At 35.0% G+C, this 25,049-nt stretch overlaps 1 protein-coding gene across 6 annotated transcripts in view; it reads left to right on the top strand.

Moving 5' to 3' along the window:
* FUT8 (fucosyltransferase 8) overlaps positions 1-25,049 on the top strand; it is a 96,488-nt gene that overhangs the window by 48,180 nt on the left and 23,259 nt on the right. For 4 of the 6 annotated variants that reach the window (XM_050975391.1, XM_050975394.1, XM_018907775.3 and 1 more), the window contains exons 4-9: positions 1,862-1,990; positions 3,330-3,750; positions 11,975-12,090; positions 12,225-12,393; positions 18,370-18,484; positions 24,532-24,769. In XM_050975391.1, coding sequence (XP_050831348.1) covers positions 3,548-3,750; positions 11,975-12,090; positions 12,225-12,393; positions 18,370-18,484; positions 24,532-24,769 — 841 coding nt within the window. In that variant the 5' untranslated portion in view covers positions 1,862-1,990; positions 3,330-3,547. The remainder of the gene's footprint in view (positions 1-1,861; positions 1,991-3,329; positions 3,751-11,974; positions 12,091-12,224; positions 12,394-18,369; positions 18,485-24,531; positions 24,770-25,049) is intronic. The other 2 variants (XM_050975392.1, XM_050975396.1) reach the window with 1 other exon arrangement.

Below are 25,049 nucleotides of genomic sequence, written 5' to 3'. Positions count from 1 at the left end.
AGGACTAGCTACTAAATTAAAATTTATGGCTTTCTCTGGTAAAAGAAAACTAACATAATATTCTTAGATAAAGGACCTTCACTATATAATTATAATATAATTTTATAATAACACTAACAACTGCTATTTAGGCATTTTTCTGTCTCCTGCTTAATAAAATGTATTTATTGGTACTGCTCTGCCCCACCTTTCAGGTTTGGTGGACTCTTACTTAGATGTTCAGTGCCAGATGGTGTTAATAGCCATGTTATGATCCATGACAGGCTTGAATTGTTGCATTTGTGGGCTGCTGCTGCGGGGTTTTTTCTAACTCAAGGCTCATACTTTCAGTCTTGGCAGTCTTGAACTTAGTTTGCAGTGTGAAGCCTCATAAACAGCTGTAGAAAATTAAACAAGTATAAATATTGACATTACATCTTGACTTTCTGTCAGGCAGATAGCTGTGGCATACGTCTGCACGTGGAGATCTTTCAGAAACCTGACACAAGCTATAAAAATTGAACAGTTTTAAAAATGTGATGATTTTTCCTTTGTTTTGATTTATATAAAGATCTTGTGTGAATTTTGAAGTAATGAATCACAGAATGATAGAATGGTTTGGTTGGAAGGAGCCTTAAAGATCATCTAGTTCCAACTGCCCTGCCATGTGCAGGGATGCCACTAGATGAGGTTGCTCCAAGTCCCGTCCAGCCTGGCTTTGAACTCTTCCAGGGAGGACACATCCCAGGATACTGGATATCTCATCCCTGGAATGTCAGATACTTTGACAAAATGTCAAATATGTTGACATTTTGCATTTCCAGAACACTATGAAATAAAAGAATTATTGTGAAAGCCACATTAGAGTACCAAGTGGATAGTTAAGTGCTGTTGGAGCTCATGTATAATAGATGCACCACATTTGAGATACAGGCTTTTTAATGTTCATTTCAGAATGTTCTTCCTATTCATTCAGCTAGTTTGGCATCTGTACTTTAGAGTTAACTCTACTGTGACCTAACTTAAGAAAAGAACAATGACATCTTCAGAGATTGATAGCAATCTGATAAAACCTGTGAGGACTTTGTTGCATTTAGTCCAATGCTGAACTGATTTTTCATACAATTGCCAATCACAGCTAAAGCCCATTCATAATGGGCCTCAAAGGTCGTTTATACACAACTCTGCAAACTGATGAACTGGTTTTTTTCCCATTTTTGATTTTTTCCTCTTGAAACATCTTGATGACCATCTCAGGTCATTGCTATCAGAGTTTTTCACATCATGTTTCACCTTGTTTTCCAAACACTTATGAATATGTCAAGCTCTGTGGAGTCTGCTGTGGGTGCAGAGAGATCCCTGCTCACTCTTTCCACTTAAACTGATTGATCTGGTCTTACTGTACATTTCTTCTAATGGAGTGGGCACTCACATGACAATCTTTCTTCCATCCAGCTTAGGTTTTTTGGAACAATTTGGGAATCTTGTTGAATGCCATTTGAAAATACACATTGACCAAATCAATGATGTAACAATTAGAACTGGTTCTGTCTTGCCTGTGTGTTTGTTTACATCTTCAGAGGAACTTTAATAAATTTATGGGGCACAATTTGTCTTTCTAAAAGTAATGTTAGTACTTTTATACATCGATTACTTTCATCTTTATGTCTGCAGATTTATTTCATCTTATTATTTCTGCCAGTTTGGCTGACACAAAGATATTTTTTTCCTGGTCTGTAATTACAGGATTCCATGCTGTGAACTTTGGAAATAATTCAGTTTACTTTTAAAATTTTCCATTCCTTTGCTACAAAGTCCTTATGAGTAAGAGGTTGCACACCTCTGTTAATAATTAAACTATTGCATTCTTTAACTTCTTTAGAACTGTTGGAAGAATACCATCTGTTCCTGATGAATTGTTATATCAATTTTGTGGATTTTTGATTGTCTGATCTACTAACACTGTTGTTTGAGACAGACCAATGCTGCCTCTGATGAAGAAATCTGATTTGTGAGTCTGCTTAAGCTTATATTTTATGAAAAACGGATTGGAAAAAAAAGTCAATATTTTGCTTGCAAAGTACTCTGTAAACTTGTAAGATTGTGTCCCATCTTTCTAGTCATAAGTGGATTTTTTTTTTTCTCTTTTAAACATATACAAACTACCTCTCTTCTCAAGATAACTTGAGAAATTTTTCAGCATTTTCAGTGCTGTTGAAAACACTAAACATTTTCAAGGTTAGAATTACTGTATCTGGAAGTGTGTGCTCCAGGCATATTTCCATAACTGGATGAGTTTGGAAGTTCCTGCAATTTGGGAAGATTTTGCTCTAGACTTTAAATGAGTGGGGACAGAATAAAATAACTAAATGAAATTAAAAAGAAGTTAAGGTGAAAGAAGGATCAAACAGAAGAGAATAATTTGGGAGAAGGTAGATGTGGATGGTATCTCAGAGGAAATACTGTGCATTTAGAGATTTCAGAATTTAAAAAATGGGTTACTTTGAAAATTGAGTCAGAATGACATGTATGTGCCCTTTAAAAAGGGTAGAAATGTTACATTGCTGAGAAAGAGGAAGAGAGGGTAGAAGTACTTTAAGAAGACACTGGACATGCTGTCAGTTAAAATTTGATCTAGATAGATGAGGAAATTTGTTCCCTAGTAGAATGATATTTTGCCAAGTAAAACTGAGTTGAGGTGATTTTGCATTTTTTTAAATGGCATGGTGGTTTTTTTTGTGAGAGAAGGTATTAGCTTTGGAGCATTTTTTGCTTTTTTTTAGTTTTAATAATAACAACTTGTCAAAATAGGTTTGATAGTTTTGAAACAGCAGAGAAGTGTTTCTAAAGTCATGCCTGATTTTTAGATACTTGCAAATAACAGAATATACTGTTAAAATGGCTGTAACTCATTTGTTAGAGTGGCAGTCATGATAAAAATAGAGAAGAAGGTTAATAAAAGTGAAAAAACGAAGATGGATTTGTAGTTAAATAAAAGCTCTTTGTTGATAGTAAAGGAAAATGTTAAGTTTACCAGAGTGACTTTTAAGCTATTTTAATGTCTGAAACAACACATGAAATGGTAAATATTTCTCTTATAAATAGCAGCATTCTTCTGGCCGTATGAAAGCCAGGATTAATTACATAGTCTTTGTCATTCATTTGTGAATTCAGCATAATGTTCTGTGGAAAGTTAAAAGCTTTTTTCTTTGTCTCTGTGACAGAAAGTACTAACATTGTCTATTGTCATTCTTGAATGTTAATGACAGTACATTTAGCTCAGTTGCAGTCCACTATATTTTTACCTATCAGAATTATAATTTCAGATTTATTTTTATTTTTTCCCGCAGAATATAAATGAAGAATGATGCAATATTAATGCTTTCTATGTACAGCCTTATAAGAATCTTCTTTAAGGAGCTGCAGTAAGACAAACACCGAAAATAATTTTTCTCTGGTACAATGTGTTGAAGCAAAGGAGCTGGAATTGTCCACCTTTGTACAAGCCAAGAAAATGTTTGCTATTTTGTGAGTGGAAGCAGCTCTGGAGTGAATTGAACTTCTGAAAATGCGGCCATGGACTGGTTCCTGGCGTTGGATTATGCTGATCCTCTTTGCTTGGGGAACTTTGCTGTTCTATATTGGTGGGCACCTGGTACGAGATAGCGAGCACCCAGACCACTCCAGTCGGGAGCTGTCCAAGATCCTCGCTAAGCTGGAACGGTTAAAGCAGCAAAATGAAGACTTGAGGCGCATGGCAGAATCTCTCAGGTAGGATCTCAAAGTAAATAAAACTGCTCAGAAAATGTTTGAAACAGGAAATAGCAGAAGTTAAATTGTAAGGGTTGTTTGTGGGAGTTTTTGCAAGATTATATTTCATGTTTAAAAGTGTATGTAAGTGTTTTAATCTGTGCTGTAAGTAGATGGAAATATGTTGCAAAACCTTTAAATAAATAATGTATGTTTAGCTCTGGCCTAATGCAATCATTACTTAAGAGTCACTGAATGGTGTGGAAGTGTTACTGTCACAATAACAGAGTTCTGTAGGTGATTCACCCCTCAATGCCAACTTCAAACAAGTGCAATTATTATGACATTCATACAAATGAGAACATCTAGTTCTTTGTACTTCTGCATGCAGTAATTGGAAGAGCTCATTTTAAAATTGCTGAAAACATTTGTACAGCTTGTTGAAGATAAATGCTGACTTGCTGAAGATGATCTGCAATAGATTGCTGCATTATACAAATTCTTTTATCTGAGTTTTCTTCCTTGCCTTGCTGCTAAACTTGTAGAAATACTCGAAAAGCAGTAGAAGCATCTCCTTTTTTACAATTACACAGTCACTGGAATATAACCCATTCAAATTACACAATGGCTGGAAGAGAGTAAATGATTTTACTGGTGCTAGGGTACTGTTTGCTGCTCAAGAAGAAGGCACTAGAGGCAGGAGATGCTAAGTAGAAGCTAAACTATATTTTAGGAAGTCATAATTTTTCTAAATATCTTTCAATATTTCACTAACCTTATCTATATTCAGATAAATATTACATTTTTGGTGGCCAATGTTTAAGTGATAGCTTATGCTGTTGATAATTTCCCATGCATTATAAAAATAAAAACCTTGGTTTTTATCTACTCTAAACCTGCTACAGTATTTCCACATTGCTTCTCTACGATCCCATTAAAGGTGTCAGGAGGCAGGAATTAGATGCAAAACTGTGTTGACTGCATTCTGTTCAGCTTTTTTGGAAATGTGTCGTTCAACTATATTTCTGAGACATTTCCTCAGAGTGTTTGTATATCATAACCACAGGAAGATCTGAAATTCTGGCGTGAGAAATCCTAAATTACTTTAAATACCAGTTGAACAGCTACTCATGTCCAGATTCAGTAGTCAGTGCTCTCCACGAGTGAGCCAGCTTGAGGCTGGAAGATCTTCAGGCATAGTTTTTTTGCTGGAAGTCATGAGATTGGTGAAGTACTGGACTTTGAGGGAAATGATGTGTGACAATATAGGGCCTTTTCATTGTTATTACTGTGCCAAATCCCTGGTACTGTTTACATAGAACCATCACAAATAGGTTTTAGAAATATCCTGTTCAACCTGTATTATTAAAGTATTGGTTTATAATGTGGTACAGAATTTCAGTAACTCACATCTTTGTTTGCCAGACAGAATAAGCTGTGTTGAAGATAGGTGTTAGCTTTAAAACTGTCCCATTTATAGTTTTGTAGCAGTGTGTCTGTTTAAAACAAGGCATTAACCAGCAGTCCATGGATTGAGTATCTGTGTCCTGGAAGAGGTCACTGCTGCTGAGAGCATACATCATAGAAACAAAACACCTCAACTTCAGAAATCCAATTAGACAGAAAAGGTTACTTTTGCTCCAGTTTGCATCTTAAAGTAAAGATGTAATTTTTTTTAGGCTTTACTGATCAAAGACAGAAAGACTGGAACGATTATTTGAATAGGATTTAATTGCTAGAATATTTTGTTTTATGCTGAAAACTCTAATTACTGATAGTGTCAGTTAAGTCTGAGTGGTTAGACAGCACATAACAGGCATGAGGTAGAAACTTGGTTTTGCTGCCCTTTTCCACTAAAATTTTGTATCAAGAGAACAAAACAGCACATGTTTTTTGGTTAAAACAGACAATATATTATAGTATGCAGCAGGGCTGAGATAATGCCTCAAATGAGGAATATTCCAAATAAGAACTTAAAGTTACTTATGGAGGATTTTATACAAGATGAGAATGTCTGCCTGTAAAATTGGAACAATAGACAAACATCTGATTAACTATACCAGTTAACTATACCAGTGAAAGTATTTTGGCACTATTAGATAAAACTTTTGCCTGCTAAAAAGCTCCAAGTTAACAGAATTTACCTTAGTGGGAAAAGAAGTTTTGTGGATGTTAGAAAATTTTCATAATGAATAGTTGTGCTATTAATAATAGCTAGTTAGGGCAGGCAGGAAGGAGCAGAAGGCAGTGGTTACAAGAATTAGTAGATTAGTTAAAGTGTAAGTTGTTTTTTAATTTCCATTTTGAAGTTGGAGAAAATTGATATTTCGCCTTTAATTGTTAATTAAAATGGTAATTGAAATATATATGAAATATATTTCAATATATTTCAATTGCCTAGTCTTTCCCATTAGAATGGGTTCCTGAGACTCCTCAGACTTCCTTATCACCTGATAAAAGTATCAATCTTCTGGGATGGTTGAAAGCAGGAGTTGGACTGTGCTTGTTTGCATCTCTCTGTGAATGCCAACATGCAATGACAAGAAGTGATCTTTCCACCCTGAGATTTGAATCCTCCTTTGCTGCCAATTTATGTAGCAGCCCCTCATCCCCAAAGACAACAACAAGAAAGAAAACCAAAAATCTACCCTGTGAAACATCCCTTATGTGCATGCACAACCAACCATTCAAAACTTGACAAAGTTCATGTCTGTGAAAAGGCTTTATAAAATCTTGCTTAACCCTTTTTTCCTCTGTGATAATTAAATAATATCTGATTTTGTAATTTTCTCCTGCTTGCTTATGTTTGCACAAGATGTGTAAGGAATACAATTAGGGGTTTAGGGCAGGGGTAGGTACTTGTTTGGGTTATTCTGGTTCCTACCCACTGCAACCATTTTTATGTTTGATTTCAAAAAACATGTTCGTACAAATTTATGATTTTAAAAATATTTCTAATTTATTACCCATATTAGTTAAGAGTAGGTAGTATTTTTACATGGATTTTTGGTGAGCATAGTATTTGATACTTATTTTCTAAGATGTACCTTAGCAAGAGTGCAAGTTGGAACAGTCACATCTTTTTGTAAATGGCCTGAAATAAAAAGAATATTCCTTTAGGAACTGAGTACACTTTTGTGGTGCACTTCTGATTACTTGAAATTGCATCAGGTACCACATAGTTTTTATGGTGTATTTAAAAAGCCTTAGCTGAGAAGTTACTGTACTGTTTCTTTTGCCAATATGATGCTTTGTAGAAACCTTGCTTGTGGGCGAGAAACAGGCACAGAGGTATGTTAATGATGCCGAAGATAAATGGAATTAAAGGTATTTTGTAGTGTCTGAGTTTTAAAAATTATGTGCATGAATATTGTAGTTTAGTGAGTTTGGAGAGCTACCATAGTCTGTATATGATTATAAACAATATTGTGTGAGCAGATCTGGATTGATTTTAGAAGCATTCTAGATTTCATTGGTGTAAAATAGTAATAAATCTGATTTTTTTCATAGGTTGTTCAACTATTCTGTATCCAGTATACCTGGAAGAGCCCTTTCAAGAACACTTATTACAGATGTAGAAAGTGTGACTGCAAAACTGGAAATCTTTACTGCAATTTTTGTAGTTATTTAAGGGAAACTCGAGAGGGAGTAATAATCAAATCAAAGTATTACATAATGTTGTTTCCTAAAACCAGTAGTTTTGCCTAAAAGTTTTACTTAGGGTTATGCTATGACCTCCAAAGACTGTCCCTGTTGCATATGGATGCTACAAGGCTTTTAGGAATAGGAGAGCTTAAAATTACAACATTTGTAATGTCCCATTTTCTTGGATGGAAACTGTGAAGCTGCGTATACCTTCATCCTTGTCCTAGGCTTTCTTTATTTTTGCAATACATGAATGCTTCATAGTATTCATGTGCTTCTTTACTGGGTGGTAGTCAAATTTTTATATTTTAGGGTATTTTGGTGGAAGATAAACCTGGCAGTTTAGGAACCAGTAATTTCGGAGTTCTCCTCAGGGGAATAGAAAATCTTGTTAAATGGATTCACACTGTGTTCATGTTATGACTGTATCACATTTGGACTATATTTGCTTCCTAGACTCATTTAAATATTGCATTTTGTAGAACCTGCAATTCTTTTAATAAATATGATAACCTGTTTCTTACTCTGAATTAGGAGCGTGTGTTGTAAAGCAGAACAGAGGTGGAAAAGGGCAAAATGTCATCAAACACATAAAACCAAACACCTACACATTATTCCTATAGTTCTGAGTATAGCTTCAGAAAGAAGAGATCAGCTTTAATTTTGAAAGAGCACTAGAGTTGCTTTAATGTAGCTGGTGCTGAGGCTGGTGGAGAATCCGAACTCAACATCAATTAATCATAAGCAACTCTATTAAAGTACTTCTGTCAATTACTCTGGGCAGTTTTTTGGTCTTTTAAACCTGTAGAAAACATTAAAGGGGCTTGGATAGAAGAATGGTTTTGGGTTGATAAAAGTTTAAATACTAAAGTACAGTTTCCTACTACATGTATTTAAAATATCTCAAGTTTGATGCTGAGGGTATTGCACAGGCCAGTGTGGGAAGAATGAAGATAATTGAACTAAATGGGGGCCACCTCTGCTCTTTTTACTGTTTTTTTGTGCAGTTCTGAGTTAAGGGAAGCAAGACGTGCAGTGGATATAAATCAGTGCTGATCAGGGCTGTGCTGATCTAAATTGATAAGGGAGGCTTGCTCTTTATTTTCAGATAACATTGACTCTTTCTTTCAGTTTTATTTACTGAGGAGGTTTTATCTAAGGAGGATGAAGTGACAGCCTGTATTCTTTTTGTTCGTGTGTGCTAGTGGTCATTAATAATTGAACATTATTTTCTTCTTGGGAAGAGACAAAAGTGAGAGGGGAAAAGGCAATCATAATGTGGCTCTGGGTAGTTATAAACCTTCTAGCCCCTTACAAAGAACTTGGATATAAATGAAAGAATGAGAAAGTATTTAGTATGAACTAGTGAAATCTTGCATTTTTCCTTTTGCTGATAAATTAGTGTAACCTTTTAGAGATATCTTGGAAATAGGAAAAGGTTAGAATGGTTTTTATAATTTATGGATTTTTAAAAACTATTCTTACAATTATTTTACACAGTATGGCAGTTCTTCTAGCTAAATTGAATGTCACTATGATTAATTTTTAAGAGGCTCTTTTTGCCTTCAGAGATCCAGACTAGAGATCCATTGCTTTGTTATTGCCCCTTTGTCATTGCACCTGAAGGTGATGAGAAAGTGGCCTCAGTCATATGGATTATTTACACAGAATTCTTTAAAAATCTGGATTACTAACAAAGGAAGAAGCAGAAATAGCTTGTCTGTACAGCATAATCTTTTTGATGCTTAAAGTTATTCAGTAATATCTTTATTTGATGAGTTGATTATGGGAAAGATAATTTATATTTGGTATCAGATGGTAGGAAGCAGCACGCAAACATCACACCTTGTAACTGTTGAGAATTGAAATAAGCTTCATTTATTAGCTTGAGTGACCATTTAAGTGGCTTATATTGATGTTTATTTTGTGTTCAAAACTTAATTACAGTTTTACCATCGTAATAAGTGAAGGATACTTTGTGCTAGATGCTTACTGATGTGGTTTTTTTAGTAGTAAAATAGTTGTCAGGACTTCGGTAAGAATTTGTTTTTCCTGTAAGGATTCCTGTTTTTCAACAGGCATTCTTATTCATGAGTATGCATAATTGCCAGGATATTCTGCACTAGAAGTTACCTGCATACAGGATGCCATCAGACTAGACAAGGATTTTAATTCAAACACTTTTCCCTCAAATGTTATATCCAGCTCAGCTGAAATACTTGTAGAGGGTAATAACTGCCAAGCTGTGCTGGCTGCAGAGAAGAATCTTTTCCTTAATTTTGAAACTGGATGAAAGTGAGGAAGACAGCAATTCCAAGTCTGATGAGGTAACAGATGTAGAGACACAACTGAAAAAAAGAGTAAGCTATCTTAGTTTCATCCTAAAAAGATATGATTTTTGGAAGTCTAAGCAACTAGCTTAGAGAATATCTCCCCATCCCAGCTCTTTTGTCTAACAGTCTAAGTATAATAAATTTTTTTTATTGCAGTGTGCCAAAGCAAAATGAATGTTAAATGGCAATATGGTACTTTTCTTTTTAAGACCTTAATTATATCAAATGCTCAACATTACTGTGCTTATTTCATATCATCCACAACCATCCTTCTGTGGGATTCTCTAATTGCTACTTTACAGACTTTCCTTATGCTAAGAGGATGTCTGCCCTGTCTCAAGACTTCTTATGGTAATGATTTTCTATCCTTTCTATTGTTCTACACAGACTCTACCTTTAGGGTATGTGACTTGTACAGGATAAACTGTTCCACTTCTTTCTGGCAATTTTGTGGCTAGTTGTTCTTTCACAACTCAAATTGTGGTACCAAGTTGGCAGATCACAAACACATTTCCATCTGGTAGTTTTAAATTAGTGTAAGAATGCAAATGTTTTCCAATATACTTTTTAAAGGCTTGTTTGTATTGTCTTGTACTTGCAATCCAATACTCTATCTCAGTAGGATATAACACCATACATTTGCTGTAGAAATAAATTTACAAATTGATTGTTGAAATAGTTTATATTTAGGAAATGAACATGCTTAAGATTAGGATATTTTACACAGTTCTGACATGCTTGTTCCATCAATGCATGAAAAAGCAGATGTACAAACAGTTAATGAGAATTTCTTTTTGTTTACTGTAGTAGTTTTAGAACACAAATAATTTTTCAGTAATTTAATTATCCCTAGTAGGATAGGGATAGGATAGCTTTAGTAGGAAGCTTTAAGAATGGAGAATTTATACTAAATTTCTGTCAGGCTGTGTAGCTGCTTCTTCCTCCACCTCTCCTACCCCCTTCTGAAAAAAGATGCTTGAATGCTGTGCTTTGTGTGATGCACCTTTCTTATGCTCACATTAGGTATTTGCTTTCTTCATTTGTTCCAGGGAAAATTAACTTTTCATCAGTCCCTGAAATTTTATTGGAATTTAGTTATCCAGACCTTGGAGACATTAAAGAAATAACATCTCAGTAGGATATTTAGAATGCTTTCATTTCTTTTTTACAGGGAAGGTGCTCCCTCAAACCACTGTTTTCTCTATGCCAGAGACATCTTTTGTCTGTCAAGGACTCTTCCTGTGTATGGTGCTGTGAAACTCTGTGTTTGTGTGTGGAGAGAATATCTGTTTCTTTTTATGCTCATATTCCTCTATGAAGGAAGAATCATCTTCATGTTCTGCAAGAATTCTGTATTCTTTGCAGTTCTAAAGACTTCCCATTGCACGGCTGCTTGCTCTTTCTCTTTCTGGGGTCAGCTCTTAGAAAAGCTTATAAAATGTAGAATAATTTTTAACCAGAAGGGCAATTTTTCTTGAAATTAAAAAGGTTCTTATTTTCCCTGCATTAAATTTGTGAGGCAAGAAGAAGTTAGCATCTAATTTCTAAATGTTAATAATTTTGCTTTATTAATATGTGGATTCAAGTTGAGATGATGAACAAACCTCAGTAATGCCTTCAGGGCTGATTTATGGCTCATAGATTTCAGGGTATGTGTTTCCATACTTCTCCCGTGCTCACATATCAGAAATTTAACAGATGGATGTTACAATTGCTGGTTTTTTAGGTGATCTACACTTTAGAATGCTAGAGTTTTCATAAAAAATCATGATAGTGGTACATTTAAGACAGTTGGATCTTTTTCTGAGTCCAGACAATGCATTGAAATCATCCTGTGTGGTTGTGTAGGAAGATTTAACTGGAGATCAAGTGTTGGTGCTCTGGTTCTCCTAGAAGATATGGCCAGGGTTCAAGAGCAGAATGGCTTTGTTTGTGTGCCAGTCAGGTTAACAGTTAAGCTGCCTCAGATATTATTTTCACAAGCAGAGCCTTGGATTGTTCTTGTTGGTGAGTGAAAGTCTTGTAAACAGCACAGTTGTTACAGGACCTTGCAGCTGTGTTGTGCACTGTTTTCTTCTATGGGATTGTGCTTTTAAAATCTTCTTATGTTAATATGTTTAATTTCTTCTGGTTTTAAAGAAATCTGATGAAGGTTTAGCAGTAAAACAGTATGAAATAATGAGTGAAGAGCTGAATTGTTAATGCTGATAATTTATCAAATAATTATATTTATAAATCATGCAATTTCTTTCTTTTCTGTATCCTAGGATACCAGATGGTCCCATTGATCAGGGACCAGCTGCAGGAAAGGTACATGCTTTAGAGGAGCAACTTCTAAAGGCCAAAGAACAGATAGAAAACTATAAGAAGCGGACAGGAGATGGTTGGTAGATAATTTTTCTTTTAATTCTAAAACAAATTTTGATGTTTTAGTATTTCATATCACAGGTGTATTGGCTTCTTAACAAGTAATTGGTTTTTTTACTGATGCTTGGTTTTTTGGTTTTTTTTTTGCAGTAGAAGGCCTTGGAAAAGACCATGAAATACTGAGAAGGAGGATTGAAAATGGGGCTAAGGAACTTTGGTTTTTCCTCCAGAGTGAACTGAAGAAGTTAAAAAATCTAGAAGGAAGTGAACTGCAAACACGCATTGATGAATTTCTGTCTGATTTGGGTCATCAGGAAAGGTACTTCCATTAGTTGGTTCTGCCCTTTAATTTAACTGTCATTATATTGTTCAAAGATGTGTGGCAATTATATTTTTCATTGTTGTCAATCATCAGGCCTCCTTATTGCTGGAGTACCTTTTGTATTATATTAAAATATTCTGCATGAGTTTTGTTTATACTGAACAAAATTAATCCAGGAACTGTTAAAAATTCAGTGACATCTGTCTTTAAGCATATTATAACTCTGTTCCCAACAGGATTGCAATGACAGTTTGTGTCTCATCAGTAAACAGTTACACAAAAATAGCTGAATTACCTAAATAAATACACTACCTTAAATGAATGCCCCTGAAAAAAGCTGTGATCTCTAAATATGAACATCTGTAATAAAGCAAGAGCCTTTGAAAATAATAATATAGTACAGGGAAAAAATCATAAGAATTTTCAATTACTTAGAAATAATTCAAACACTATTTAAAACATAAAGACAATATGAATTTGATTATTAATATGGGCAAATAGTATAGTCCATTAAATTTTGTAATTTAATATTCCACAATTCCAAAATCCATTTTGTCACAGATTGATTGAGTTGAAAGTGAGAAGGGACTATTCAATTATTGAGAGGTATTATTTATATAGAAGACATGATTAAATTTCATCCAATTAGTTCTCTGCCAAGTGCAGTTTTATATATTTGACTGAAATAAAAGTAGTGCTTGGCTGAAGCGGAATTTTCCAAAAGACCTGAAGTCTTCACTTGAACAGTGAATTGGCAGAGAAGTGTCACTTCTCTGGGCAGTTTCAATAGTTATCTCCTCTCAGAAATATTTATTTTCCACGGAAGTTATTTCCATCTGGGCTTCTTGAACTTTAGGTCATGGATTCTTATGTACCTTTTAAACTATCTCTGCTAAAAACTGGAGCAAGTAGTCTAATACCAGACTTTCTGACATTTGTCATGGTAACAGAATCACTTTTGGGCATGTTATTGCTCTGTTTATAAAGTCAGGATGAGGCAGTCACCACAGTGAAACCTTGAATAATGTTGTGTGTGATTGGTGCCAGAAGGTTCTCATGTTGCTGCCTCCCAGGATGAGTCCTTTTCCTTAGTCCTTTCCGTTGTACACCAATGATTATTAATTCATTAAGTCTTAATTTTCTGGTTTCTGGTTTCTGCATTTCTGACTCCCTTATGTTCACATGTCACTGTACTTCAGGATGAGGTGAAACCCGTTCAAGAGGTGCATAAACTCCTTTGCATGGAGTTATAAAACTGCCTTGTGGACCTCTGGAAGTTATGGGATAAATCTCACTGTGGTACTGAAAGAAGTTTGAATATGACGCAAGCAATCACAACTGCTCTTTTTTTTTTTCTCTGAGAATTTTTGTGTTGAGTACAAGTATTCTGTCCAGGTGGTTATTAAATATTGAGTAACCTGAAGTCTATTTAGTCTTTGTAATAGATCTGTGTAGACCTTCCTGTCTGGTGAGGTCCTTAAAGAAGACTTAAGTAATTTAAACTAAAATCAAACAGTCATAAACTAGTTTTTATTAAATTGAATCTAGACAATCTGTTTACAGTGGAGAAATTCAAAGGAATTGCATTAGAGAAAAAAAGGTAAAAAAATGTTTATACAGTATTCAGCCTGTGTTCCTGGTGTATTTGTAATGTTGCCTTCAGGCAGTAGAATTATTTTGTGTTGCAGAATGCACAACTTGGTAGTCTCTAGTCCTGAGGAAGTTTTTTCCTGCACCTTTGAGGCTGAGCTGTCTCCTTCTTTCCCTTTAATCTTTCAGCCTTGTTGTGTGAATTGCAGGCAAATTCCTGGTTTGTGTGCCCATCCTTTGGCATGTGATGCACTACTGCCTCTGGGGTCTTCTTTGCCCTTACAATTCACAGTACCTCCCCAGGGAAGGAGCAGTCTCTTCTTCCCTCCACACTGTCCATCTGCTCGCTTCTCTGAAAGAAACAGAGCATAAGTTTGGAATGAGCAAATCAGATGTTTGTCACTCACTATGAGAAGCACATGATTTTGCTTTGGTTTTGTTTTGGGGGGGGGGGTTGTTTGTTTGTTTTGGGTTTTTGTTTGTTTGGGTTTTTGTTGTTTTGTTTTTTACTTATTGCCTGTATGTTTGTTGGTTTGGTTTGGTCTTTTAAGTATATCTGCACTTCTTGAGTTTTTTTAAAGGAATTAAACCTGTTGCCAAATACTATTTTGTTTACAGTGCTGTCTTAAAAAGTTATATTTTAGAGAAATGGAACACTGCAAGTGCAGCTGGTATTTCTTACTTTTATAGATATACACACACATAAATATACATAAGGATATCTCAGAAATTTTAACAAATATTATAATCTACTGTTTGGATTAGAAAGATTAGTGTTAATTATAAGTACTTAGAGGAGTTTTTCATGCTCTCCTTATGTGGCAAAACAAAGAGGTGGGTATCAAATGATGAGGTAGCTATGTAAGGAAAGAGGCTCAGACTTTTATTGTTTGGTTTGTCAGGAAAGCCTTCTGTGTCATAGATTATGACTTGCTTTCTAAGAGATGATAAACTTTAGTTTCTGTGGCTCTGGAAAGCAGTATTAGAGTTCTTTGTTAATTTTGGTGATGTAGAGCAAATTGTTTACTACTCATATGATAGTGCTTCTTGTTGGATGCCTTAGTCACTGTTGGTTATGCCCTAGGAGCTGTGTGGATTTTCTCCAGGGCAGTGCTGCCCCCGCCAAAGTTTTTGTCAAGTATTTCAGTACTGATTCTGTTTGAGAAACAGTGTTGCCCAACACAAGATTTTCCTTGAGAATTACATAATTGTATTCTCATAGCTGCTATAGGGAAGAGGGCTGTTTGATATTGAGTTATTAAAACAGAGCAAATTAATCCTCTAGTTGTCATGGTTGTTTCCTGTGTTGACAAAAGTTGTTTGCAAGGTGGCTGTTACTGAGTTAGTTTCATTCCTTCTCCTGGGTAGTAGCTGTCATCAGGGATTTTGTGGTAACTGGCCCACATTTGATGCACAGTGTTTGCACAAATTTTCACATTATTTCCTTTGACTTACTTATTTTCCTTTGAGTTTTTATTTGTTGATGTAAAATTTTAGGAGGTTTAAATTTTTTCATATGACTGATGTCATTTTTTCATATGACAAATGTCTAGACTGATTGTTAAAATCACCCACCTTTCCCCCTTTGTTTTGGCAATCAAATACAGATGAAACACAGCCGGATTTTTTCCTCCATTCTGCTTTCCAGGAAAAAAAAGGCTTTTAAGTGCAGCTCCAAGATTTATTTTATGATATGAAGCAACAACAGCAACAAGTTGATGTTGTTGGTTAGTAGCCCAGTGAAAGAGCAAGTTTGATGCAGTAAATATCTGCAGTGCCACTGTGTGAAGTTTCCTGACATTTCAGCACCTGCAGTAGCCTCTAATAACCCTGTGCAGGCTCATCCTTTGTCCACACTGAGCTATCTTGGGCCATGGATCACCTCTCACTGTGCTTTTAACTCTCAGCACGGAGCATGACCCGGCTCTTTGGTATTTGTGTCTCTTCTAAATCTGCATTAATAAGTTATCTCAGTGATCTGTCACACTAAAAAAGCTCTAGCAGATGTAGCTAGAAAATGCACATTTCTGAGCAGTAACAATCAAAGAAAAAAGGGCTCTGTGGCTGTGTCTTAAAATAGCACTACCTTCTAATCATTTCTGTGTGATAACACCTGTGAATTTTTCACTTCCTGGTTTACTTCAGGGTTTTATAACTTTTTTTAAAGAAGATTATGGATACTGTCTGAAATCTCTTTCATGAATTTGTAACATTTCCTGCAAATCATTTGATACTTTTTATGGTTTCTACTGAGCAAAGCTGCCTTTACTTAATGTGGTGAGTCAGTGAGGCTGTGTAAGGACACTCTCATCCATTTCTCCTACCTCAAAAATTATCAAAGTAATTATAATTAATCCATAAGGCTGATTATTAAAACTAAGCCACTGCCTTTTCTTTGTCATGTTCACCATAGCTGGTAATGTTAAAAATTAAATTTGGGCAACACTTTTTTCCTGTAGAAATAGGAAAAATCACTTAAGAACTGACAGATTTTTTAATTGATGTTTTTAATTGGTAAAATTTGTATTTTCAGTTATTTTTCAATATTTAATGGAAATAAATTTCTATAAAATATAGGGAGAGTACACTGATAACTTGCATCACAGGTACTGAAAAGATTTGTTTAAGGCTAATGACAGAGCATTTGAAAATGGTTGAAAATATGGCTATATGGTTGCACAGCTGCTTTTAATGAAAGAGGATTAAAAAAATAATAAAATTAATGTTTAAACCTCAACTTTGTATTTTATCTTTTAACACCCAACATGGTTACATCCTGACTGGGAGGGAAAACATATTTAAACTCCCAAGAAAATGCATTGTTTTCCTTTTCTAGAATGCCTACTAGCCTGTGTGTTTTCTGTAAGTAGGGAAACTGTCTTAAGAGGAGCAAACCCTTCATCTGTTCAGTTATCTGTAAATAATGCATTGTATTAGAACTAGTCTATCATTAGTTCTGTTCTAATTCTCTTTAAACTGTGTGTGCATGTTACAGTATTATGTGTCTTTAATAGTTACTGATTTAAAACTAGTTACCCAGTGATGCTTTAAATGAAGTTTTATCCAAAGCCACAATAGGGTGTTTCAAGCTCAATTACCTTGTAAAAGAAAATCGACTTTATATAGTTTCAGATTAGAATGTAGATAAGGGTCTTCCAGTTGATTGACAGAAGGTGAGGATTATTGCTGCTGAATAATTTGGGTAAAATATTTGCTACAATAATTGTAGATGCTATAGTCAGTGTCTCTGTTACCCTGTGTAATAGCATGGGGATAAAGACCAGAATGAGTGTATGAGAATAAAATTAAAGGTCCATAAATCCAGTTATTAAATTAGCAAGAAAAGTTTGTCTCTGATAACTCTGCTGATAAATCAAATTAGGGCAGCCCTATCTTTATCTCAATGTTTACTGCTTCAATATTGTGTCATTGAAGTAGTTTCCTTGTAGGGATATGCAGCCTGCTCCTCTCAATTATGGACAAGGGGTGGCCTTGGCTAATTGGATTTGTGCTTCCAGTGCTAACAAGTGCTGCCAACAGCTTAACAAGACCACTTCAAATGTTTTTAGGAAATGTATTTTTCTTACCTTCACACTGTTTTTTGGTCACCTCCCAAATTTCTCTGCCTTTGTTCTGTTGCTTCTCTTTCTAGTGCTCAAACTTTTGGTTTATCAAGAATTTCAGGCAATAAAAGCAGCATCTGAAGTTCAGATGAAAGTATTAAGAAAAGTGGTTCAAACTTATAACTTTAGCACTGTTATGGAGAAATGTTTAGCAATATTAAATATTTTCGATCTATGAAACCAACTCTGAAATTACTGGTTCTGAGTTGGGCCATCTTTTACTTTTAGAATAACCATTAACATTTCTAGACTTTGAATAGTTTGTCTCTAGTTTTCTATTTCTTCCCAAAAGAGATTTAAAAAAAATCTTTTCCAGGGTGGTACTGTTTGGACAAAATCAGTAATTTTGACTTATCTGCAAATTTTAACAAATGTCGTTTTTATTTTCGTGATAATGAGTTCTTTAGTCTCTTATTTGGCCAAAGAAATGTAATAACCCTAAGAAGAGAATCTCTAATGTACTAGATAATCTCAATTTAGTTTTTGATAGTTCCTCAAAATTCATGTTTTGTAGTATGGACTTGCATGGTCATGAGTCTGTTCAGAATTTTAAATTTTTAGTTGCTAATGGGTGTGGAACATTTGTTAGATGAAGGATGCAGTCAGTCTGTCTTGGCTGCTGTTTGAATTGAGCAGTAGGAGGTGTCATGAAGAAACTGATTTTTGAAGCTGCAATTCAAATATCTCTTTAATTTGTCTTTGGTTTCATTAAACGCACCAAATTAGCAATGTTAAGATTGTTTTCCATTATTGTTTATAGGTCAATAATGACCGACTTGTACTACCTCAGTCAAACAGATGGAGCTGGAGATTGGCGAGAAAAAGAGGCCAAAGATCTAACAGATTTGGTACAGAGAAGAATAACTTATTTGCAGGTAAGAGGATAGAGCTTTTGAATCAAGGTAAACATTTTTTCTTCTTATATGTGTAGCACTTAGCTAAAACCTTGCAATAGAATAATTGCACTGCAGTTAAAAAAAGAATGTTGGCATATGAACAAATTATGTAGAAAATAAATTATTGCATTTGTTTCAAACATTATTTTATATGTATATGGATGGTAGTATTCCAAGGCAATCATTGAGGTTTCTATTTTTGTTGTTGGTTATTTTGGTTTGTTTCTTTGTGGGGGTTTTTTTGGATCCATGGTTTTTACTGGGCTGTTCTTACCTGTTGGAATTCTTCCCTGATTGTAAAAGACAATTGTCTGGTTGATTTTTAAAATTTTATTCTTTAGAGTATCAAAATACATTAATATGTTTGCACAGTTTTAAAAACAAAATTTAAAAGTCCTTGTATCAAACTTCTGAACTAGCAGCCCATTTTTAAAAACATAAGCAAAATTGAAGTGCTTGTACAGTGTACTGTTTAGTCCTAGATTGTTTCAACAGATGCTTGAGACTTCTCTAGATGCTCATATTTTTGAGTTGATAAGGACTTTTTAATATATGTGTGTGCGTGTGTGTGTGTGTGTAAAATCTAAATAAAACTTGATCTGAAGGTGTTTGGGCTTTTTTTCATGACTGAATGCATGCAGCTCTTTATGCAGTGATCAAAAGGATATTTAATGTAGTCTATTTTATTCATACTTGGTTTATTTTTTATGGTATGTGTGCAGCTGTTTTGTATGGTCACTCCTGATACCTGATCTTTTCTCTTGTGTAAATAGCTGAATTTGTTTCTCAGATTTTTGTTATTTCACAGTTCAGCTTTTGGAACCTTCTCTTCTGTGACCAAGCTATGTATTTGTTGCTTGTTAAATAAAAAAAGACACCCTTCTGAGGAAAAAAATCTCTCTAAATTGTGCAGGAGTCATCACTTTATTGTACTTCTCCAACTCCTTTCTGAGAATTGTTCCTTATTTTTTCATTTTGATATCACAGTTTGGCAGAAGTACACCATAACTGCTTTTCATGCTGATAAATGTAGCCTTTCTCTACCTTTTCCTTGTCTTTCACTATCCATTTGTTGTCCTATTTAGTAGTACAGCTCATCAGTGCAAGTCATCAAAAAGAGCACAGAGTTATTTGCTTTAACAAATATGCACCAAGTAAAGCAGTCAAATGGTTTGAAATTACACACATTTATCTACCTCTATTAATAATAAAACTGTATTTAAAAATAAAAAAAAATTCAACAACTTTTGTCCCTCAATTTGATGCCAAAAAGAACTATGTGAGACATATTTGTAATTGTTTTTTAGCTAAGTATGAAAGTACTGCATGGCTTTTTTCTGGTACATGTTGAACATTGACAGCTGCATTATTTTGGGACATCTCCCTGGGAAGTCATTTAGCTGAATGATTGTGAATAGTGATGACTGCTATTTCATTTGGATGACATTACCATACATTTAATTTAATGAGGCTACATGCAACTAGTTTCCTATAGTTGGAGCAACATTTAAAAAGCTAGGACTTTATATAAGGAAAAGGCCTTATTTTCCGAGATGTTTTTTATCAAACAGGTGAAGAAAATGTGCAAGAGACATCAGATAAGAGCACCTGTAGTGCTGTAATCAAGTGAATAAATGATTATGAAGGCAGCAGTTTTCTGTCCCTTCTCTTTTGTGCCTATTTTTGTTCTGTTTATTTTAGGAAGTTTGTGATTCAGCATGCAGTCTTGCAATAGCAGAATATTTTTGCCTCTCATTTAAAAAGAAGGCAAACTTTTTGTTCAGCTTTGAAGGTTAAAAATACAATCAGGTGAGAAAGGTTACTAAGTACTCAACAACACATCAATTATGTTAGTCACAGTTTGCCATATTCAAGTCATATTCTTCCATACTATTTAGCTGGGGCTTTGTATGTATGTAAAGAAAAGAAAGTTGCTCACAAGACTTTTTTCTGAGCTTTCTGGACTTTGCAGTATTTTTGATGGTTTAATGTGTCACTTAGATTTTTCTGTCTTAAAGTGTATTAAATCCTCTCCTTCACATTAAAATTACTGATTCATATTTTTAATTAAAGTCCTCGTGCTAAAATGACAACAATAGAAAAGGCTTTGGGCACTTCACATGCATGCAAGGGAATGCACCCCATACCACTGTAATCAGTCAAATGCAAAGTATATGATATGGTTTTAGTGTAATAACCACCTAAGGAAGTATGGTTATTGCTGATATCTCTGTGAGGTTTCTCTAGGATTGAGGAACACAGCGTATTAAAGTCCATCTGCATGCGGGGAGGTTTCACTTAAGCTGAAACTTGTGTGTCACAGAGGGTAGGTGCAAACTAAAGAAATTTATATTAAAGGAATGTTTGAGGTCTCTGGCTCTCAAATCAAATACCTACTATTTCTGATTTGGGAGAGAAGAATGTTTTCTTCCAGCAGCTGGAAGAAACTTCTGGGGGGTTTGTTGGATTTTTTGTTTCTTTGTGTGGAATGTTTCTACCCCCAAAGTCTTGAGGGGAGCTGGTATGAAAAGGAAGGATTACAAATGACATCACAAAAGAAGGGGAATAGAAGATATTATTAATTGCATTTGTGACAACTAGGATGAGAAACACCAATTTTTGACATATTTCTCTAAAAAAATGGGATTTTCCAAAGATTTTGGGTGGGACTGTCCTCTCCAGCAGACTAAAGAATAAAATATCTATTGAAAATATAAAAAAAGAACAACTTTGTTAATGAGCATCATACTGTGTTTACGAGGTTACTCAGTAAATGGTAGCAGAGTGCTTTCCCACTCCACTCTGATCTGTTGTGATTCATTGGACTAAGTACATTTCTCTGAACTGTAAGTTCATTAACAGCACAGCAGTTTCTCATGCAGTGAAAAGTATGTTAAGGAGCAGAGTTTACTTCTGCCAGTTTGTCATGTGTTTTGATGGCTCACTGCACACTTGAAAGCACTGGAGGATGGTGAGGCATTGAGGCAGCACTTGGGACTTCATTCCCACCTGAGCCTGCTTTCTGTGAATGGGCCAACCAAGAGCCCTGGAAGAGGAAGACAGTGGGAACCCTGAATTTTGTGAGAGCAACAGTACATGCCCATGTTCTTTGTGATGGAAGACCATAAAATCCATCTTGCCAGTGCAAAAATCTGCTTTTGTTTTAGAGGGTATTCTCTTCTGTAGAAATAGGTAATTCTAACCATTTTGATATTCTGAAAATTTGTTAATTTTTTCAGTTGCATTGTTCATAGAAGTTACTCTTTTTGCATACTATTTGCAGTTGAATTGTTCATGAAATTATTCATAGAAGATAAAAGGTGTAAACTCTGGAATGGCTTGATGATCTAATCTTCTATATATTGAATTAGGTTTTATGTAAGTGGTCAGGTATAAGTTTTTTTGTTTGTTTGGGATTTTATGTGGATTTGTTTAATTTTTGCTTGAATTTTTTTTTTTTTTTGTATTTCCTTGTACTGCAGTTTTATGGCTGTTACATTACAGGGCTTGACATTTGTGGAGGTCCCTTTCATCCCTCTCTTGATTATATAGATCATTAAATTGGAGATAGCAGTGTGATCAGCAGTGTCATTAGGGTTGAGAACAGAATGTACTACCCACTCAAAAAAGGATTATAAATCAGGGATTTATAATCCTTTTTTGTGACTTTGTGCCAGGAGGAAAACTCTTTTGTCAGTCTTTGTTGGTTTTGAAATTGTTATCCTTTATCAGCTCAGTACTGGTTGCTTTGGTTGGCAGTTTTGGTTATGAACACCCAAGCTATTCTGATGCTTGAAATGTAACTTTTCTTCCTTATCAGGGGGTAAAATTTTCACTTTTTCCTGGAAACACCAGTTGAAACTGCAATATATCCAAGTATCTCTATTCTTTTTTTCTTTTAAAATTCTCAAGAGACAATTGAAGCTCAAATACTGCTTTGTCTTTTTGCTACTTGAATATAGCAATTTGAAAAAACACCACAGTTATAAAGAAATTAGTTAAATAACTTCCTTAAGTCACAAACTAATATATATAGTTTTTAGTTAAGTCTACAAGCAATGATAAAACCCAAGTAAGTGCATTTTATTAACATTGATAAGCAGTCACACTGTCAAGTTATGTTTCATTTTGTGATTACTACTTGATTTCCATAATATTGTTCATAAGCTATTATGTGAAGCTTGCATTTACATGAAACAAAGTGAGAAGGGCATACCTTGACAATATTTCAAATATGCCATTGATTAAATGCTTTCATTTTAGAGGACACAAGCATTTGGAGGTAATGACAAGTGTAGAAAACTTTATTTAAGGACATTTTCTAAACATTCACAGAGACTATCCCTTTCAAAAAGAGTGATGTGGCTTTACCCAAGCTGGCAACAAATACCCCCCAGACACTCCTCTTCCTCTCTGGTAGACAGGGAGGAGAATCAATGGGAAAAAAAAACCCAAACAAGCAAAAAAAACATCCTCAAAAAAACCCCATTGTGGGTTGAGATAAAAACAGTTTAATAACTGAAACCAAACAAAATATTATAATGACAATAGTAATAATAATAAAAATGTAATACTGCTGATAATCATGAGGAGGTATTTTTTCATGGAGTTCTTTCTGTGTGGACTTGTCCAGAATACTAGAAAGGCCCTCTTTCTCTTCTGGGAGACTGTGGGAAATACATTTGTTAGAATCTCAAAAGATACCTGTTGTATTTAGTCTCAAACTATCCATTAAATTTGTGATGACAGAAGTACTGGTCTGAGGAATAAAAATTTGGAACAAAATTTTATTTCATTTATTGTTTTCATACCTAGTTAGGCTTTGAATCAGGTATATTTAAAATGAAAAAAATAAAATGTTGATGGTATAGCAGATGTTCTAGAGTTTTGGATTTTTTATTACTCCCTACCTCCACCCCTCCCCCATCTGAATTGTTGTCTCCTCATTTACGTAACTGAATGCACAAATAAATTTTAATTTAAAGTATTTTAGGACTCAGAATATTCAGATTACCTGTAAGATCACTTGAAGGAGGGATCTCAGTTCTCCAGATAGGGATCATTTTAAAGATTTGATTTGATTCTCATAAATTTACAGACAATTTTATTTAAAGTTTAGATGTGAAAGAAACAGAATTTATATTGAAGCTCAAATATCAGTATTGTTGCACCTTATCTGAAACTTTAATCCTGGAGATTTTATAGAAGACCTTTCTGGAACTTAGAGCTATATCTAGAGCCATGCAAGTATGAATACATACAAAAAAGGTACTATCTTTTTTGTAAAGAAAAACTTATGTTGATTATGATGTTGTGGTGTCCACATACCTAAAAATTGCGCATGCCTAAAATATTTATTAGTTTGTACTTTTAAACGTAGCATTCAAACAATGTAGGCATTTGCCTGCTATCGTGTGGTTTCTTAGTTTATGGAAGTGAAAGATGTTATTTTATGGAAAGTGTATGTAGATTAAAATTCTGTCCTTTATCAGTCTGCTTGGGAATGTGTTTTACATTCTGTATTTGCTATGTGGTCAGCTAGCCTGGGAAGCAGTCCCTTAATAAGCATTTGTTTTATTCTGTACCATTTGTTTTATTCTCTACGTCGTAGACAGGTGGAAATTTTCTTTCATTGGGTGACATGCATGCTTATTGAAAGAGAACTAACAAACTTGAAAAAATGCCAAAGGAAAAAGCACTTTAACACCGAGAATCATGTTCATGAAATGTGAACGTGGAGTCCAAATGTTGGCTTTTTCTGACAGATTTACAAATGAGAAAGTAATTTAAAATCTTGAATGTATTCTGTTTTATATTAGGATAGTGAAGTATGTTCAATAACTATTCACGTTCGCAGTGAATTCACATAAAATTTTCATGGAGCTGAAGCTTACTCATCCATTTTAGTCGGAGATGTGTTATAGCAGGGTGGCTTCCGTGATTTATGACATTTCCCAGTTTTCCAGAGAAACGCAAGCCTTTGGTGTAGCTTCTCTTCAGCTCCACTTTTTCACCCATCTTTCCAGAACCCGAAGGATTGCAGCAAAGCTAAGAAGCTTGTGTGTAACATCAACAAAGGCTGTGGCTATGGCTGCCAGCTTCACCACGTGGTGTATTGCTTCATGATCGCCTACGGCACACAGCGCACGCTGATCCTGGAGTCGCAGAACTGGCGCTACGCCACGGGCGGCTGGGAGACCGTGTTCCGGCCCGTCAGCGAGACCTGCACCGACAGGGCCGGCTCCACCACGGGCCACTGGTCAGGTAAGGCCGGCCACCACACCGCTCCTCCTGCTGCTCTGCAGCCTCCTTCCCCTGGAATTCATTCCTTGTCTCTTCCACCTTGTGTGGAGCATGGTAACTGTGGCTGCAGTTCTGGTGTAAGAACCTTGTACATCTTGTTTGCACACTGTGTTAAAAAAATTCCTTCATAAGATAGCTCTGCATTGGCAGGGTGTTTATAATACAAAAGTTTAGTATTTGAGACTTAAATTACAATTTTTCAGCAGGGTGCTACTGTGTTCTCTGCTAGATATTAATCCAA

Source organism: Serinus canaria, chromosome 5 (assembly GCF_022539315.1).
Source record: "Serinus canaria isolate serCan28SL12 chromosome 5, serCan2020, whole genome shotgun sequence".
In the NCBI taxonomy this organism is placed as follows: Eukaryota; Metazoa; Chordata; class Aves; order Passeriformes; family Fringillidae; genus Serinus; species Serinus canaria.
The sequence above is the reverse complement of the archived record's forward strand: the minus strand, read 5'-3'. Positions and strand labels throughout refer to the sequence as shown.